The 16,869-nt window shown below is 39.5% G+C and overlaps 1 protein-coding gene across 1 annotated transcript; it reads right to left on the reverse strand.

The window, feature by feature from the left end:
• Positions 1-10,766: 10,766 nt before the first annotated feature.
• Positions 10,767-11,912, reverse strand: LOC122732887 (V-type proton ATPase subunit C 1-like). Its single transcript, XM_043973314.1, has one exon. The coding sequence runs from the start codon at positions 11,910-11,912 to the stop codon at positions 10,767-10,769; it is 1,146 nt and encodes a 381-aa protein (XP_043829249.1).
• Between the last annotated feature and the right edge of the window lie 4,957 nt (positions 11,913-16,869).

Raw genomic sequence — 16,869 nt, forward strand, 5'->3', positions numbered from 1 at the left:
TTTGTACATCAGAAGGTTCAGCATCATTGAGATGGGAAAAGTATTATTGTGGTGGGAGTATGTTAAACATCAAAGATTTAATCCAGCCAGAGTGTGAGTGAGTCAAAAGTCAGGTGGTAATGCCAATGATGGTGATGGTGATGGAGGCAGGTTATTGGCTTGCTCAGGGTTCTCCCTCTAGTTCCAATCTCCTAGAAAGTGGTGATATTTTCTGTAAACCCATGGGTGTTTTACCTCATAACAGGAAGGAGCAGTGTCAGACTTAGTTTCCTCCTTTCTAATATTGCAGGGCTAGATGAGACTATCTCCAAGGTCCTGTCATCTCTCAAGAGTCTATGGGCTTCTAATCCCACTCTCTATCTGCCCAACTTCTTTCTTAGAGTAGCGAAAAGAGAAGTTAGGCAGGAGTAAGGAGGGGGGAGGGAGAAATGAACTGTCCATTCTCTGCCTGAGATTCTTCCCACTTATTAAGTTTAACAGTTGAGTCAATGAGAGAAAGATACTAAGTGAAATGGAGTTGTGATCTGCTTGGAGTTGAGATATGGAAAGGGATGTATGTCTCTTTTTTTTTTTTTTTAAGGCAATGGGGGTTAAGTGACTTGCCCACGGTCACACAGCTAGTAAGTATCAAGATTTGAACTCAGGTACTCCTGAATCCAGGGCCAGTGCTTTAACCACTATGCCATCTAGCTGCCCCCTAGGGATGTATGTCTCTTGCCAGTGTACTTTCCTTGCCCTTTTTTTCTTCACTTGAAGGGAAACAAAAATAATTGTCAGCCTCGAGGCAGCCTGTTTTAATTCTTGCAGGTCCCTTTCATGATATGGTTTTGATGACAAGGTTTACTCCTGTATCTTCTCCCCTCCATTCCCATTGCAGAAGTACAGAAGTAGATTCAGGGGTGAAGTGTGTGTGGTGTGTGTGTGTGTGTGTGTACACACATACACGCACACACACAAAGTCTAGAATACTGGCCAGAGTAGAGTAATCAAAAGTGGGCAAAGACGTGATCAATCAACCACACAGGAGGAAAAAAAACCAATGAAATCCAGACTGACAATGGAGGGTTCCTACTTCCTACTGAGAAGTTTGAATCTAAGCACAAACACACTGCACCTCTTTCAGTTCTTGAGTTTTGTGCTTGTCTGAAAACAAAGGCTTGCATCTACTTTATAGGAATGATTATGGAGAGGAAGGTGAGGACCCTGGTAGTTGTCTCCTATTCTTTTCTTATTGCTAAGAATAAAGAACCATATACAGTTAAGTCATACATTGTACACATTGAAATGCAGCAGGAAGTGAGAGTAGTTTTCAACTGCTTAGGGGGCTATCAGAGCTAGATTGACTACTAATGGTTAAGGATGACTAAATGAGCATTACCATCCATAAAAGGAGTGGAGTTAGGAGAGAAAGGTAGTCAGCTTTTTGAGAATCATAGAGAGTTTGGAATTCCCCCCCTAGAAAACTACTCTGCTTTGGAGTAGAGTACTATTCATGTTGTTTGTAATTGACCCTTCCTTATCACTTAATAGAGCCAAGAGTTTGGGCAGTAGTGTTCATTGGTGGTTAAAAAGATGGCAATATAGCATGTAGCTTGGGCATTAAATTCTACTACTTACTTGCTTTGCTGTTGAGATTTGGGGCAAGGAGACAAAAGTGAGAATTTGAAAATGAAGTGGGGCAAAAAACATCGTGTCCACCTGGTCTTCTATGTGAGACACATGGCTTTGCTCTTTTCTCCTCCCTGGGCAATCAGAGCCCCAAATCCAAATCAAGATATTGACTTTCAGTCAGATATTGACAGCAGGAATCCTGGGGCAAAGAGGCAAGCATTCAGTGAAGACACAGAATCCATGGAAGCCTTCGGGCTAGATGGCCTCTTGTGCATTGGTCAGGGATCTCCTGTATCAAAGATGAATGGCTTTTTCTATTGTCCAGAATTTTTAAGGAAAGAAAATGCCTTGGAGAATTGACCTTAAGAAAGCAGGTACAAGTAAGATGTCAGTCTCTGCCATTGATCCACCAAGTATCTTTAGGGCTTAGTCATTAAAAGATTCTGATGTCTAGTCAGGCAGGTCAACTCATTGCTTCCAAATTTACCTTGACATGTGTATTCTTTTTTGTATTCCTTTCACCCCAACCTGGAACATTCTCTCTGATAGTTAAATGGATTCCCCATTCCACGCCCCTACTCCCCAACTGAGGGTCTTTGGCCTCTTTAGGATTCAGGGCAGCTGGGTAGTACAGTGAGTAAAGAGCCAAAGCTGGAGTCAGGAAGACTCATCTTCCCAAATTCTAATCTGACCTCAGACATATCATTTAACCCTGTTTGCCTCAGTTTCTCATCTGTAACATGAGCTAGAGAAGGAAATGGCAAACCACCTTTACCAAGAGTCAGACACAACTGAAATGACTCAAGAATAGCAAAGGTCAACTCAAGTCTCACTTCCTTCATAAAATCCCTTCTTCCTACCTCAGGCCCCAGTTTTTGTTTTTTTTTTTTTACTAGACATTTAAGTGTTCCACATATTTTGTTCTGTTTATGTTTGTTCTGTTTTCAAGTGTATGAATCTTTATTTATCAATTCATTTTGGAAATATGCACTGAGTAATGCTAAAAGCTTGAGTTTAGATAGATAAGTACACAAGACGATACACTACATTGTAAGTATCATTTTTATGTATTATTCTATATTCCCTGAAAGGCAAGATAGCGTAGTAGATTGAGAGCCATCCTGGCAGCCAAGAAGACCTGGGTTCAAGTCTTGCTTTGGGCACATAGACTGAGTGATCAAGAGCAAGTCATTTGACATGTCAGTGCCCCTGGCCACTCTCTGACTATAAATTGCTGGCAAAGCAGGTGCTCTAGTAGAGAACATTTCCTCGCTTTGGAAATCACCATATTAATGCAATCACAAGTTCTGTGCTAATTATCACCAATCCTAGACAGGCTGAGTATCTATTACTACTTTCATTTTACTGATGTCTCAGGTTGGTTTAAGTGACTTGCTCCAAGGTCATACAGCGAGTCAATGTCAAATTCAGGACCTAAATCTAGGCTTTCTAACTCTTAGACTACTTTTACTTATTTGTACATACAAACATACATACATTATATATAGTACTCATTTGTACTCCTATAAGCACATCTACACACATGCATCTCTATCCATGTATGTAGATAAATATACATATCCACAGAAATTCATATGTATGAACAGCTATACAAATATACATATATATGTATATATGTATGTATGTATGCATGCATGTACATTAGTTAAGGAGGGCCAAGAAGGCATTTTTTTCCCTGTGATGGACTATTGAAACAGCGTGGAATAGGTAGTGCTTCAGCCAGATGGAAACAGCTCTCAGGCTAAGGAGATATCTCAAACCATCCCATTAACAATATGGGGCACCCCACACCCCCTGGTGCAACGATGGATAATCTAGGGAGGAAGAAGTTTGGCAGTATGTCAAGAATGGCCCACACCTCCCTTGGGATGCAGGGACAATATTTTCTGTGCCCTTGTTTGCCCCAGTATAAACTGCATAGACTAATATGGACCACTAGTCCCAATACTGGTCCTCCTGAAAATAAGACAAACGCTTTTTGAAACAGTGCTGACTCTATCCAAGCCTTCACTTCCAGAATAATAACCCTTCAAGTCTAACTCCTTTCTTTTGAGAGATGAAAACATGAAAGCACAGAGGGCTGAAGCCATTTGGCTAAGGTCACACAGTGAGTCAGTGGCAGAGGTAGAATTGGAACCCGACTTTGCCTTTCCCCGCCCCCCACTCCGAATCTGATTTCTTTCCACTCCATCACCTTCTATCTTGAATGACAAACATTACAGACCATAGTGATTTAGGTAGATGGAGTCAGAATGCTGGAATTAAGGCTACTTCTGTCTGAACATATCTCTACTTGCCATAACCAGTAATATTAAAAAAAAATACCATTGTGTCTTTCCTTTTCTTAATTTTCAGTATTTCTACCTCTCCACTGTTCCATATTAGTTTCCCTTTCTCCCCTGGGTAAAGGAGAAGAAAAATAGTGCTAATATTCTTTCTTTCTTTTTTCTCTCTCCTTCTGCCTGTCTCTTCTTCTCTCTTCCTTCCTTTACTCTCTCCTTTATGTCTTTCTCTTTTTTTTCTGTTCCATTTTTTCCTTTCCATCCCCATCTTTCTCTCTTTGTGTCTCCCTCTCTCCTTTCTGGCTGCCATTTTCCTTTCTGATCTTCTCTCCTTCCTGTCTTTTTTACCTTTCTGATCCACTTTTTTCTTGTTTTGGATTACCTCACATCTGCTCTTTCTTTTCCTTGCCTTTCCTCTTTCTTCCCTTCTCTTCCTATATCTCTCTCCCCTACCCCAAAATGGTACAGTGCAGATAGATGAATGGTCTGAACAGTGAATTCTAATAATCAGTGTTCAAAAGAATTATCTATCTATCCATCCAATAAGTAGTCTTCAAAAGGACTATACATAGGTGGGATAAGTATTTATTTGGGATAGAAATCAAGATTTTCTAGTTCAAAGATAGAATAACTTCAAAAATCTAAATATAACTCTTTTGATCACAAAAATTGTGACCATAATCCATGGAAATATGCTTTTGTTTGTGAGAATCTGCTATAGCAATCAACCTGGTTTCCTAAAAAATTATCCTTCTCAGTAGTAGAATTCACTACAGGATTTCTGTAGATTTGGTCCATCACTAAAGGAAACAGTATAGCAGTCAGCACCTTGGGAGGGATAGGACTGAAAGTTCCACAACAGAGGCATATATATATAATCCAGTGGGAGCTTTTGCACAGTCTTCCTAATGTAGAAAAATAAATATGGGAGAGGACAAATAAAATAGATAAAGACATTAAATGAAATAACCCAAATGCTTATTCTTTTCAAAATAGACAACATAGAGAATTATGACAACATCCTTTCCAGTTGACTTTTCAAAGTTCTGACACCTTTTTCAGTTGAAAGTGATTAAAGTGGGGGCAGCTAGGTTGCGTAGTAGATAGAGCACCGACCCTGGAGTCAGGAGGACCTGAGTTCAAATCCGACCTCAGATACTTAACACTTACTAGCTGTGTGACCCTGGGCAAGTCACTTAACTCCATTTGCCTAAAAAAAAAAAGTGATTAAAATTCCCTTTCATAAGATATGTCCTTTTAATTTTACACCTTGAGAGAAGAAATCAAAAAATACAATCCTATTCAGGTGAAATAGTATAATATATGGGCTCAGAGATGAGTAATGGGTAGCAGCAGATCCAGTAACTTTTAAAAAGAAATCAAATTTTTTTCCAAACTCACTGAAATCACTGCTAACCGAAAAAAACCTAACAAAAACAAAAACCGCAAAACATTGGAGGCAAATGGAACAAGCAGGGAATGCTGTACTTTTTAATGCTTTATTTTTTTTCCTGGCTGAGCTGTAGTTATAAATATCAGCAAATGTTCTGTTGTGCTTCACTGCATTCCCCCGGTGCAATTTGTTTAGCGCCTCAAGGTATTAGACAGTCATATATTTTACTCACCGCTAGAAGCCAATTTGCAAGAAAGAAAGTAATATAAAAATGGCTATTTACTCTTTTACAAGTGGTACAGTCCATTATCACCCTCCATTGATGTCATTAGGGGGATAGCAAATCAATAATCAGTTCTCATACCCTTTCAGAGTAAATTATCTGCTTCTATGCTTTGCAAAACCACACATGGCTTGGAAGCCACCTTGACTGCCATGAGGACACTTGATTGTTTTCATAAATCCACACCCTTCACCACAAGAAAAAGTGGTGGGATTTCCTGTATAGAGAGAAAAACCCAAATTACAAGGCCATAGAATAAATGTCACCATGAGAAAAAGGTTTTGTTTAATTTTTCAATCCAACAATCTACCCAGCCTGTCATATCCTAGGATGGAGGGGTTTTCCAACTAAGCACTGTCTGCACATGGAGAAGCAACTCATGGTCTGGGTCATTCATCCTGCTTCTATGACTTTACAGAACCAAGTTCATAAAGCACTGGGATAGAGAAAGCCAGCCATTTTGGAGCACATTTAGGTTGGGTGGGCAGAGTAGTCTATGCAAAAGGATTATAGAGTCTATTTCTCAATGAGGCAGCATTAACTTGTTGAATTTCAGCCAATCTTTTACTTTCCTTATTTGAGTCTTTTTTGGGGGGGAGGGGAGTGAGGCAATTGGGGTTAAGTGACTTGCCCAGGGTCACACAGCTAGTAAGTGTTAAGTGTCTGAGGCAGGATTTGAACTCAGGTCCTCCTGACTCCAGGGCTGGTGCTCTATCCACTGCGCCACCTAGCTGCCCCTTAAAACTTTTTTTTTTGGGGGGGGGGGTGTCCTTATTTGAGTCTAACCATTGTTAGGTAGATGCATGACCACACTCATCAAACAGAAATCTGGCTGGAAAGATCATTGTTTAGAAGTCATCTCTTTCAATTTGTTTATATGTATGTATGCGTGTGTCTAAATATATGCATATAGATATTTGTGTATATATATATACACATACATATAATTATATAATATAGAATAGTATAATATAACATAACATAATCAATACGATATAATGCAATATAATATATAATGCAATGCAATGCAATATGATACAACATGATATGATACAGTACAATCATATATAGATGCATATATTGATGTATACATATATCATATAATGTAATAAATATCATAATATATGCAGCTATATTATATGATATATAGAACTTTTGAACACTGTTTAAGAGGGAAAGTATGCTACGAAATAGAAAGTCATAAAGGGGCTTTTTTTCAATGCCTTCTCCCCTTGTTCTTACTGAGAATATTCCAGGGAAGTACCTATGTCACATGGCAGAATGTTACATTAATAGTTATCAATTACAAAAATTTTTGACATCAGTACAATCATACCTCTTTGTAAACTTTTATGTATGTGAAATGTCATGGAAACTAAATGCATAATACAGAAGGCATGATGACTGTAAGAGTCTTTCTTTGTCTGCCATTTTGTTACATAACCCACTCAAAGTCCATTTAAGGAGTATCTTAAAGCCTTCAAAAGTAAAATACTATGTTTTGTTACCTTCTAAAAAAGTATAAGAGGGGCAGCTAGGTGGTGCAGTGGATAGAGCACCAGCCCTGGAGTCAGGAGGACCTGAGTTCAAATCTGGCCTCAGACACTTAACACTTACCAGCTGTGTGACCCTGGGCAAGTCACTTAACTCTAATTGCCCTGAGGGAAAAAAAAAGAAAAAAAATGAATAAAAAGTATAAGAAAGGATCAGAAAGAAAAGAACTGCCAAGTCAGACAGAATTGCCAAGAAGGAGAGTAGGCAGAGGACATCCTTAAGTCTGCATTACACAAAACTGAAGCATGTTCCCTTGTCTCTTTAAAACCTCAGAGCAACAGGGTATATTTCTCCTTTTATTGGGAACATGTTCCTATTTCTCATTGTTAACAAATAACACACTTTGAGAATGTAAAAAGAAATCCCAGGTTTCTATCTATTGATTTTCAGGAACCATATTTTCTTGTGTTTAGATAGAGAGTAGAAGATTCTGGTCATCTTTATAGCAGCCATTTAATCTGCCAGGAAAATAAAGGGTTCAGTAGAGGTAAAGATGGGTGAATAATCAGATAAGGGCAGCTAATTAAGGTGAACAGAAAAAATAAGGTAAAGAGGGAATTTTGAATCTATAACAAAGTTGAGTCTTTTTGAACTAATTCAGGAATGGGAAAAGCTTTACGACTTTGAAAGCAAAAAAATCTGTTGAATGCCATGACCAATCTGAATACCTGAGGACAAATAATGAGCTATGCTACTCACTGCCTGACACCAAAATGATGCACAGGGAGAGGGAGAGGGAGAGAGGGAGGGAGGGAGAGAGAGAGACAGAGAGACAGAGAGACAGAGAGAGACAGAGACAAAGTGCTTGTCAATTGAAAAGTAAAATGACATAAAAATAGAAAAACTTTCTTCTCCTCCCCCCCTCTTTGTTTTCTTCTTTCTGTCTCCCTCTTCCTGTTTTCCTCCTTCTCTTTTTCTACTTCCTCTCCTACTCTCTATCTTCTTCCCCCTCCGTTTCTTTACTTTTCCTCCTTCATTTCTATGAGTTCTGTTGTGATTTATTGAGTCAAATGCATTAGGTTTAAGTTTAAGATTGTGAGGTAGTTATTAAGTGCACAGAACATGGGAAAGGTACATAATGTTTCTAATCAGAATCCAGGCCTAAGTTTGGGTACACATCTTGGATCCTGATATTTAATTAAAATGCTTTTCCTATTCATTCACTCATTTATTCATTTAATCCATTTATTTATTTGTCTATATACTAGACTATTTATTTGTTTTTCACACATTTTTTTCTTACATTTTAAGTTTCAAATTCTTTGCCTCCTACCAGTGATAAATATCAAGTCATGTAAAAACTATTTTCATATTAGCCATGTTGCAAAAAAGGAAAGAAACATTAAAATGGGGGAAAAAAACACTATGCTTCAACCTATACTCCAAGTTCCTCAGTTCTCTCTCTGAAGATAGCATTTTTTCATCATAGGTCCTTTTGAACTATTTTGGATCATTAATTACAGTGTACGATATTCTTCTGGTTCTGCTCACTTTACTTTGTATCAGTTCATATAAGTCTTCCAAAGTTTTATTTTCCTGAAATTGTTTTTGATATGATCAGTTTTGCTTATTGTTTTTCTAATATTGAAATAGCCCTCCATGCTTTGTATTAATCCCAGCTGGTGATAGTATTAGATCTTTGTGGTACATTGCTGTAATCTCCTTTTGCTTCAATATGCATTAGGGAAATTGTTTTAGTTTTCTTTCTCTGTTTTTGCTCTCTGGGTTCCACATAGCAAAACCATCTTTCTATCATAGAAAGCATTTGAAAGTATTATTTCTTTACCTTTTTAACATACATAATTTACAGAGTATCATAATTAATTATTTTTTAAATGTTTGGTAGAATTCACTTGCAAATCCATTTGGTCCTAGGGAATTTTTCTTAGGGAGCTCATTGATGGCTTATTCAAATTCTTTTCCCAAGATAGAGTTATGTAAGCATTCAACCTTTTGTTACTCTGGGGAATTAAAATTTTTGTCAATATTCATGTTTCACTTAGGTTTTCAATTTTATTGGCATATGATTGGGCAAAATACCTACCAATAAATGTTTAGCTTCATGTTGTTTTGTTGTACATTCACCCTTTTCATTTTTGATACTTGCAATTTGATTTTTTTAGATGAAATTAACCAGTGATCCTCTCCCCCACCTCAAACCAGCTTCTAGTTTTATTAGTTCGATGACCTTCTTTACTTTTAAATTAATTAAGCTCTCCTTTGATTTTCAGGATTTCAATTTTGGTTTTTAATTGGAAATTTTTATTTTGTTATTTTTCTGCTTTTTAAAAACTTGCATATCCAATTCACTACTTTCACAGATAAGTGTTTAGAGATATACATTTTCTCCTAAGTACTGCTTTGACTAGATCCCACACATTTTTGGTATGTTATCTCATTGCTGTCATTCTCTTTAATCAAATTATTGTTTCTAGGATTTGTTCTTTGACTCACTCATTCTTTAGGATAAGATTATTTCATTTCCAATTGATTTTTATTTTATCCTTCTAAAGCCTTTTATTGAATGTAATTTTTATTGCATTATGGTCTGGAAAGGGTTCATTTGATATTTCTGCTTTTCTGCATTTGTTTGTGAGGTTGTATTCCCTAATACATGGTCATTTCTGTTTTACTTTTGCTGACTTTATTTATAATTCGACCTGTTTCTTGATCATTTAAGAATATGAAAAGTTTGGTGAACAAACTTTTGACCATATGTTTTGAAAAATGATTTTTTTTTGGTGGGGCAATGAGGGTAAAATGACTTGCCCAGGGTCATTCAGCTAGTAATTGTCAAGTGTCTGAGACTGGATTTGAACTCAGGTTCTCCTGAATCCAGGGTCAGTGCTTTATCCACTGTGCCACCTAGCCGCTCCCTAAAAAAGGAATTCTAACATCATGTTGTGTTATGAGGCCTATTTGGCATAGTAAGATCATGTGGGGAAAGCAAACACAAATGGAATAGAAAGCAGATTGTACTTTGCAGCATGTAACAGAGACCTCACTCTGGTACAGCAGCAGCTAGTTAGTGGTGATCTTAGTTCCTGAACTCTTTGATTAATGTTTGGAGAAGTCATGCCCACCACAACATAACTTTGCACAGGTAATTGATTTTATTCTCATCTTGGGTTGTTGACAAATGCTCACAGATTGCTGTTGGAAATATTTAGAAAACATATACTTAAATATTATTACTTTTTTAAACATTACAATTCAAAAACCACTTAATAGTTATACCTACTAATTAGAGGGGGGAAAATGGTATACATGGTATACTTTTTCCTTGCAAACAATGTCTCTGTGAACAATAGTAATGACTTGACTAAATGCATACCACTATGTTAATGAAGAAAATTTTTTAAAAAATGTGATTCGGTTTTTAAACTGATTTTTTTTTTCAGTACACATTTACAGACGTGTTCAATAAAAAGCAACAACATATATAGTCTTTTAAAAAGAAAAATGTCAAGAGATGGATCACTTTGTGAAAATTTGCCTAAGGAAAGGGAGTAAGAAGCAAGCATTGAATTAATAGAGAGTTAAAAGTATAGGCATGCTACAATCTCATTTCTGTTCATATACATCAATACTAGGATAGGTTTGTCAGTACTGAGGACCATTTTTACTTTAAATGCAATAGATTGCAATCAATCTTGCAGTACACATAGGGATAATATTCGTGTTCACTGAACTTTAAGCCTGGAACATCCACAGGAAGGTCAATAATGGCTGCTGTACTACTGTCCAGGTGTTTGTACAAATCATGCAATACCTCTCTCAGTTTCTTTGTGGTTTTCATAGTGGGTTGAAGTAACATTGCCTGGAAGTTGACTGGCAATCCATATCTTAAAACAGACTCAACAAAAATTCTTAATGCTTTCACATGAATCCATGCTATGAAAGCTTCACTGAAATTTACTTTCAGCCACCTAATAAGTGGTCCAAACTGCTTCTTTTTGTCAGTAGAGATACTGTTCATCTCCTCTTTCTCCGCTTTCAACTGCTCTTCATTATACTCAAAATCACGGACAATGAACTTCTTCTCTCTGGCTTTGTTTATGAACTCAGTTACTGCCTTTCTAAATAAGGTAACGGTGCACAGGTAATTATCTTGGTCTTCTGAAATAAGATGGCTAGACCTTGGGACTACCATATCAGTCAATGTCTCATATTGTTTAACCCAGTCATTGTGGTATGGCTTTGGAATGATCACCAATAATGTGATGAGATATTCGGAATCAAGGACAAAATCATCTTTCTTTACAATGTGTGCTAGGCTTCTAGTTAATAAACTTCCTGCATTCTTTTTTTCCAAACTTTGAAGATTTCCTTTCAGTTCATTATATGAAGCTGCTCGGGCTCTGAAGTCATTGTTAATTTGTTTTGTTCCCTTGGCAATTATTTCTGTAATATTTTTCACTGACTCTGTGATTGGATACTTGGCCATATTCCATTGGAACCTTGTTATATATGTAACAAAGTCAACTCCATCAGCCAATAGGTTTTCTCCAACTTTATCTTCACTATCCTCTAGTACGTCAGCCATATAGGTAGCCAATTCCCTAATAACTATCTCCACAAATGAATCCAGTTTGTCCAATTCATCTGATAATCCAACTAAAACATCCAGGGTGCCAACCTTTAATTCAGGAATGTTGAATTTTGAATTAGTAGAGAGATTACTTTTGGTCGTTGCTGCCTGTAGTTTCTCCCACGTTTGTTGGCATGTTTTATCCCCAGGAACTGATATAAGCCAGAACTCAGTCATACTTATCAAGAAATTTTTCCAAAAACAAGATTGATGTGAGAGGCTGGCAAGAAAAAAAAAAAGGGAAGGAGGTGGGGAAAATGGGAGGACTTAGCAAATCAATTCTCCATCTCAAGTCAGTTGACCTTTCCACGCCTGGAAGGGCCAGTGTCCCATCTGCACAGCTGAGCTTGTACCAAGGTAGGGGCGGGGCTCTGAAAGAACAGGGAGGGGGAGAAGGGAGGAGAAAGGTGGGGGAGGGGAAAGGGGGCGGGGCAAAGGGATGAAAGAAAAGAGAAGGGCAGCTGCCACCTGGAGGATGCCTAGGGGTCCTCTGCCCGCTAGTCAGTGGCTGCCTCCCTCCCCCCTCCCCCCGCCCAGGGCCATTGTAAACGTCACTTTTCTACTTTTCTGCTCCCTTCACGTCTTGTTCCTGTCCCCCCATGAGGCCTAAGTTTGGCTGAGCCTGGGACTTGCCAGAGGCCCTGGTGTTGAAGGCCCGCCCCACGGTTGGTTTGAGAGCAGGTGCTTTGTACACCCGAGAAAAAGGTACGCCCCCTTCTGGTCCGCTCAGTCTTCTGTCTTCTCCGGGGTCTATCATGGCTGGCCTTTCCAAGACTGCTCATCCCCGGCCTTCTTTCTTATCTGCTTTAGAGTCAGATTGAGCCAGGTCCGAGGGGAAAGAGGGTAGGGCTGTTCTGCCAGTGTTCCTGTTTCCCCCTAGAGTTCCTTCAGCTTTGCCTCCGACAATCCAGATGCTCCGCCATGTCAGCATCCTTTAGTAGGGATCCTGCCGCGCTGTCCTTGATTGTGCCTTTGAGCCACCTGCAGCTTCCTGGTTTTTCTCTGTTAATTAGGTCTGGCTTTGCTTGTGCTTTGTCCGGCACCATTGCTACTACTACCCTCCTTCCTTCCCTCCCTCCCTCCCTCCCTCCCTCCTTCCTCCCTCCCTCCTTCCTCCCTCCCTCCCTCCCTCCTTCCCTCTTTCCCTCCCTCCTTCCCTCCCTCCTTCCTTCCTTCTTTCCTTCCTTCCTTCTTCCCTCCCTCCCTCCTTCCTTCCCTCCTTCCTTCCTTCCTTCCTTCCTTCCTTCCTTCCTTCCTTCCTTCCTTCCTTCCTTCCTTCCTTCCTTCCTTCCTTCCTTCCTTCCTTCCTTCCTTCCTTCCATTCCCTCCCTTCCTCCCTTCCTCCCTTCCTTCCCTCCCTCCCTCCTTCCCTCCTTCCCTCCCTCCTTCCCTCCTTCCCTCCCTCCTTCCCTCCTTCTTTCCTTCCCTCCCTTCCCTCCTTTCCTCCTTCCCTCCCTCCCTTCCTTCCTCCCTTCCTTCCTCCCTTCCTCCCCTCCTCCCCCCCTTCCTTCCTTCCTTCCTTCCTTCCTTCCTTCCTTCCTTCCTTCCTTCCTTCCTTCCTTCCTTCCTTCCTTCCTTCCTTCCCTCCTTCCCTCCTTCCCTCCTTCCCTCCTTCCCTCCTTCCCTCCTTCCCTCCTTCCCTCCTTCCCTCCTTCCCTCCTCCCTCCCTCCCTCCTTCCTTCCTCCCTTCCTCCCCCCCTCCCCTCTTCCCCCCTTCTGTTCCCTGCCCACTCCTCCTCCCTCTCTTCCTCCTCAACTGAAGCTCCCACCCCTTATTTTAACTCTGTGTGTGTGTCTTTCTGTTTAAAGTATGTTTCTTGTCAACACAACACTGTTGGATTCTGTTTTCTAATCCATTCTGCTTCCGTTGGATGGGTGAGCACTTCTCATTCACAGTTATGATGACTAACTTGCTTTTCCCTCCATCCTATTTTCTTGTTTGACTTCTCCACCTTTTTTGGCCCTGCCCCTACTCCAGAGTCTCCTTTGCTTGTGATTACTGCCTCTGTTAATCTGCCCTCCCTCTTCTCTTTTTCTCTGTTTGCTTCCCTATTGGGTGAGATGGTGGTGAATGTGCAGGAAAGAAGAATTTTGGGCATTCTGAAACATGTTCACTGTGGAGTGAGATCAAACACCTTTTCGTCCATGATGTTTCACCCAGATGTTGAAAAGTGCATGTGCTTTAAATAGTCAAAGAACAAAACAAAAAAAAAAAACACTTCCTGTCATGTTAGGCCTATCAAATGTATGCACATTTCCAGCTCCCAGAATATATGCAGAGATAGCACCCTTTTGTCTCCATATAGCCAGCCACTGAAATAGTAAATGAAAAGAGGTATCATGGTGCCCACCGTAGATGCTCAGTGCTAATGTATATCTTCAGGACATGGGGCTTCTTAGAAATTAGAGATGTGTAGGTTGAAAGGGACATCAGAGTCTTATCAAGTCCAACACTTTCCTTTTACATATGAGGAAACTAAGGTACAAGGAGATTTGATGACTTTCCCAAAGCCAAACAAGTAACAAGCACCAAAGGCAGGATTTGAACTCTGATTCTCTGACTCGAGTCACTTCTTACTTTACTGTAGCTTTTACTGTGTCTTTCTGCATCCAAGGCTTTTAAATTATACATTTTCAGGCTGTGAAGTTTTGGTTTAAAATGGTCAACATAATTTCCTTGCTTTACTTTTCTTCTGTTTCTATACTAAGATTTTATTTTTATTATATTTAGGTGCTTATTGAGTCATTGCCAGTTGTCTTTACTTTTTTTCTTGCCACTGGACTCCCCTTACTCTGGAGGGAAGAATGATACTGTTCTTTCCACAGAGAATTCTGCTTCACTTAAATCCAATTTACCCACAAGGCAAGACATCACCCTTGTGAGGGCATTGGCCCCCTTTGAGAATGAAGGATGAACAGCAACAATTTAGGTGCTTTCCCCTTACCCAAGAGGTAGATCATAAAGCTACTATATGGAGAAAAGAGCTGTTGTTAGGTTCTTTGCTGCAGGGATTGTCATTATAAATGGAGTCAGAAAGCAGATATATATTATTTGGAACTGCATGTAATAGTGATAAGAAGCAGTATGTCATGGTGGATAGATTGTGGCTGGCCTGAGAGTCAGGAACACCTATGTTCAAGTAATGCCTCTTAGATGTATTAGCTGTGTGGCCATAGAAAAACCACAAATTCTTGGTGCCCCAGTCAACTTTTTAAAACAATGAGTAAAAATGAATTTTCAATCTGTATGCATTTTTACACACAGGAAAACCCTATCCCAATGAAATCCTAAGTTCAAGTAGACAAAAGAAAAAAAAAAGAAAATCCAGAAAATGGTAATGAAATCCATTGTTAAGTGACTTGCCCAGGGTCACACAGCTAGTAAGTGTCAGGTGTCTGAGGCCACATTTGAACTCAGGTCCTCCTGAATCCAGGGCCAGTGCTTTATCCACTGCACCACCTAGCTGCCCCCTGTAATACCCTTTTACAGTAATTAGCTCATTTTAAGCCCAAGAAGAGTATAATGGCCTGTCAATTTTATGTGTCATCTCTTACCCCAACTCCCTGATCCCTTTCTGCTTTCAGGAGATTATTTTAGATGAAAAGTTAGGATTTCAATCAAAATTATTCTAAGCTCCTAGTTAGCAAAATTCCTGACATTTTAGATAGAGGTTTGAATTTCTGCCTTTATAAACATTTATATCTGTAGTTAATCCCTGGACAAAGGATTTCTAGTTAATCCCTGGTTGAGGCAAAATTTGGATCACCAGAAACATTTTTTTTAGTGGAGCAAAATATTATGTTACCCAACCTAATGGCAGATAGGCACTAGGAAAGGAAGTTGAGAAAAGAGTGTGCCTTTTCTTGGAACTTCCCTCAGTTCTTGAGGAGAAGGGTACACCTAATAATGTCAGTTTATGTCATCTTATCTGAGATATTTGTAGGTCTCATGTCCCCACCAGTATATGTCAGCCCTACCTTTTCTTTCTCTTTTCATTGGTTGTCCCTGTTGTTGTCCTCACACAGTCTTAGCAGCTCCTAGAACCTTGGCATATCTCCAATTCTATGCGAATTCCCCAGGATGTAACCCAGTTGCTTACTCAAGTACTTTGGTGGATGCAAGAAAGTATATAGGCCTTATTTGCTCCTCATTTTGATTATTTCAGTTAAAGATTCTTATGTAACAAAATGTCCAGAATTTTTCAGTTTTCTCTGACTCTTTGTGACCCTGTTTGAGGTTTTCTTGGCAGAGAAACTGAAATGATTTGCCATTTCCTTCTCAGCTCATTTCACAGCTGAGGAAACTGAGGCAAACAGGGTTAAGTGACTTGCACATGGTCACACAGTTAGTGTCTGAGGTCAGATTTGAATTCATAAAGATGAGTCTTCCTGACTTCAGGCCTAGCCCTCTATCCACTGACAAAGAGATTTACTTTTAATTGGGATGAGGTAATCCATGAAGCCCCATTCTGGTGCTAGCACAGGGCCTTCCACTTAGTAGGCATTTAATAAATGGTAATGGGATTGGATTGGATTGGAGACAAGCAGCTTTCCAACGATTTAGGAGAAGGGGCAATGTCTCCTATTATATTCTCCTTTTGCATGAACCTAGCAAAGTCCTGGGCACAGAGAAGGTCCTCAAAAATGACCTCCTTAGTAGGATAGCAGAAGCCACTTGAAGTCATCATTCTTGTGCTTTCAGGTGAATGTGAGGAATGCTTGGGTGAGAGAAGACATGCTACATGGAAAAGTAGAGAAAATCTGTCCAAAATGTCCCAGTTTAAAAGCTTGTTTGGTTTTTTTTCTGTTAACCAGAAATAACAATTAGATGATCATTTCTCCCTGTAATATTCTCCACATAACACGGTAGCATTTGCATTCATCTCTAAAGTGCTTTTTCTCTTACGAGTCTTTCAGACTCAACAATATCCTTTCAACAACCCAATGATCATCAGATCGAATGACTTAAATTATCCAACTACTCTTTGCCATTGGATTTTCAGTCTTTCTGCCAGTGGGTAATCATTTCCAATCACTACCCACTTGCCTGTAATTGCAAATCTATAATATTCCTCTTTATCAGAGCCACATTTCCCAAAGCAGCCCAACAGAGGAATCCATTCTGAGTGAAATA

This window comes from Dromiciops gliroides, chromosome 6 (genome assembly GCF_019393635.1).
Source record: "Dromiciops gliroides isolate mDroGli1 chromosome 6, mDroGli1.pri, whole genome shotgun sequence".
NCBI lineage: Eukaryota > Metazoa > Chordata > Mammalia > Microbiotheria > Microbiotheriidae > Dromiciops > Dromiciops gliroides.

Coding starts and splice junctions, on each gene's coding strand:
- LOC122732887 (XM_043973314.1), bottom strand. CDS start 11,912: ATGACTGAGTTCTGGCTTATATCAGTTCCTGGGGATAAAACATGCCAA.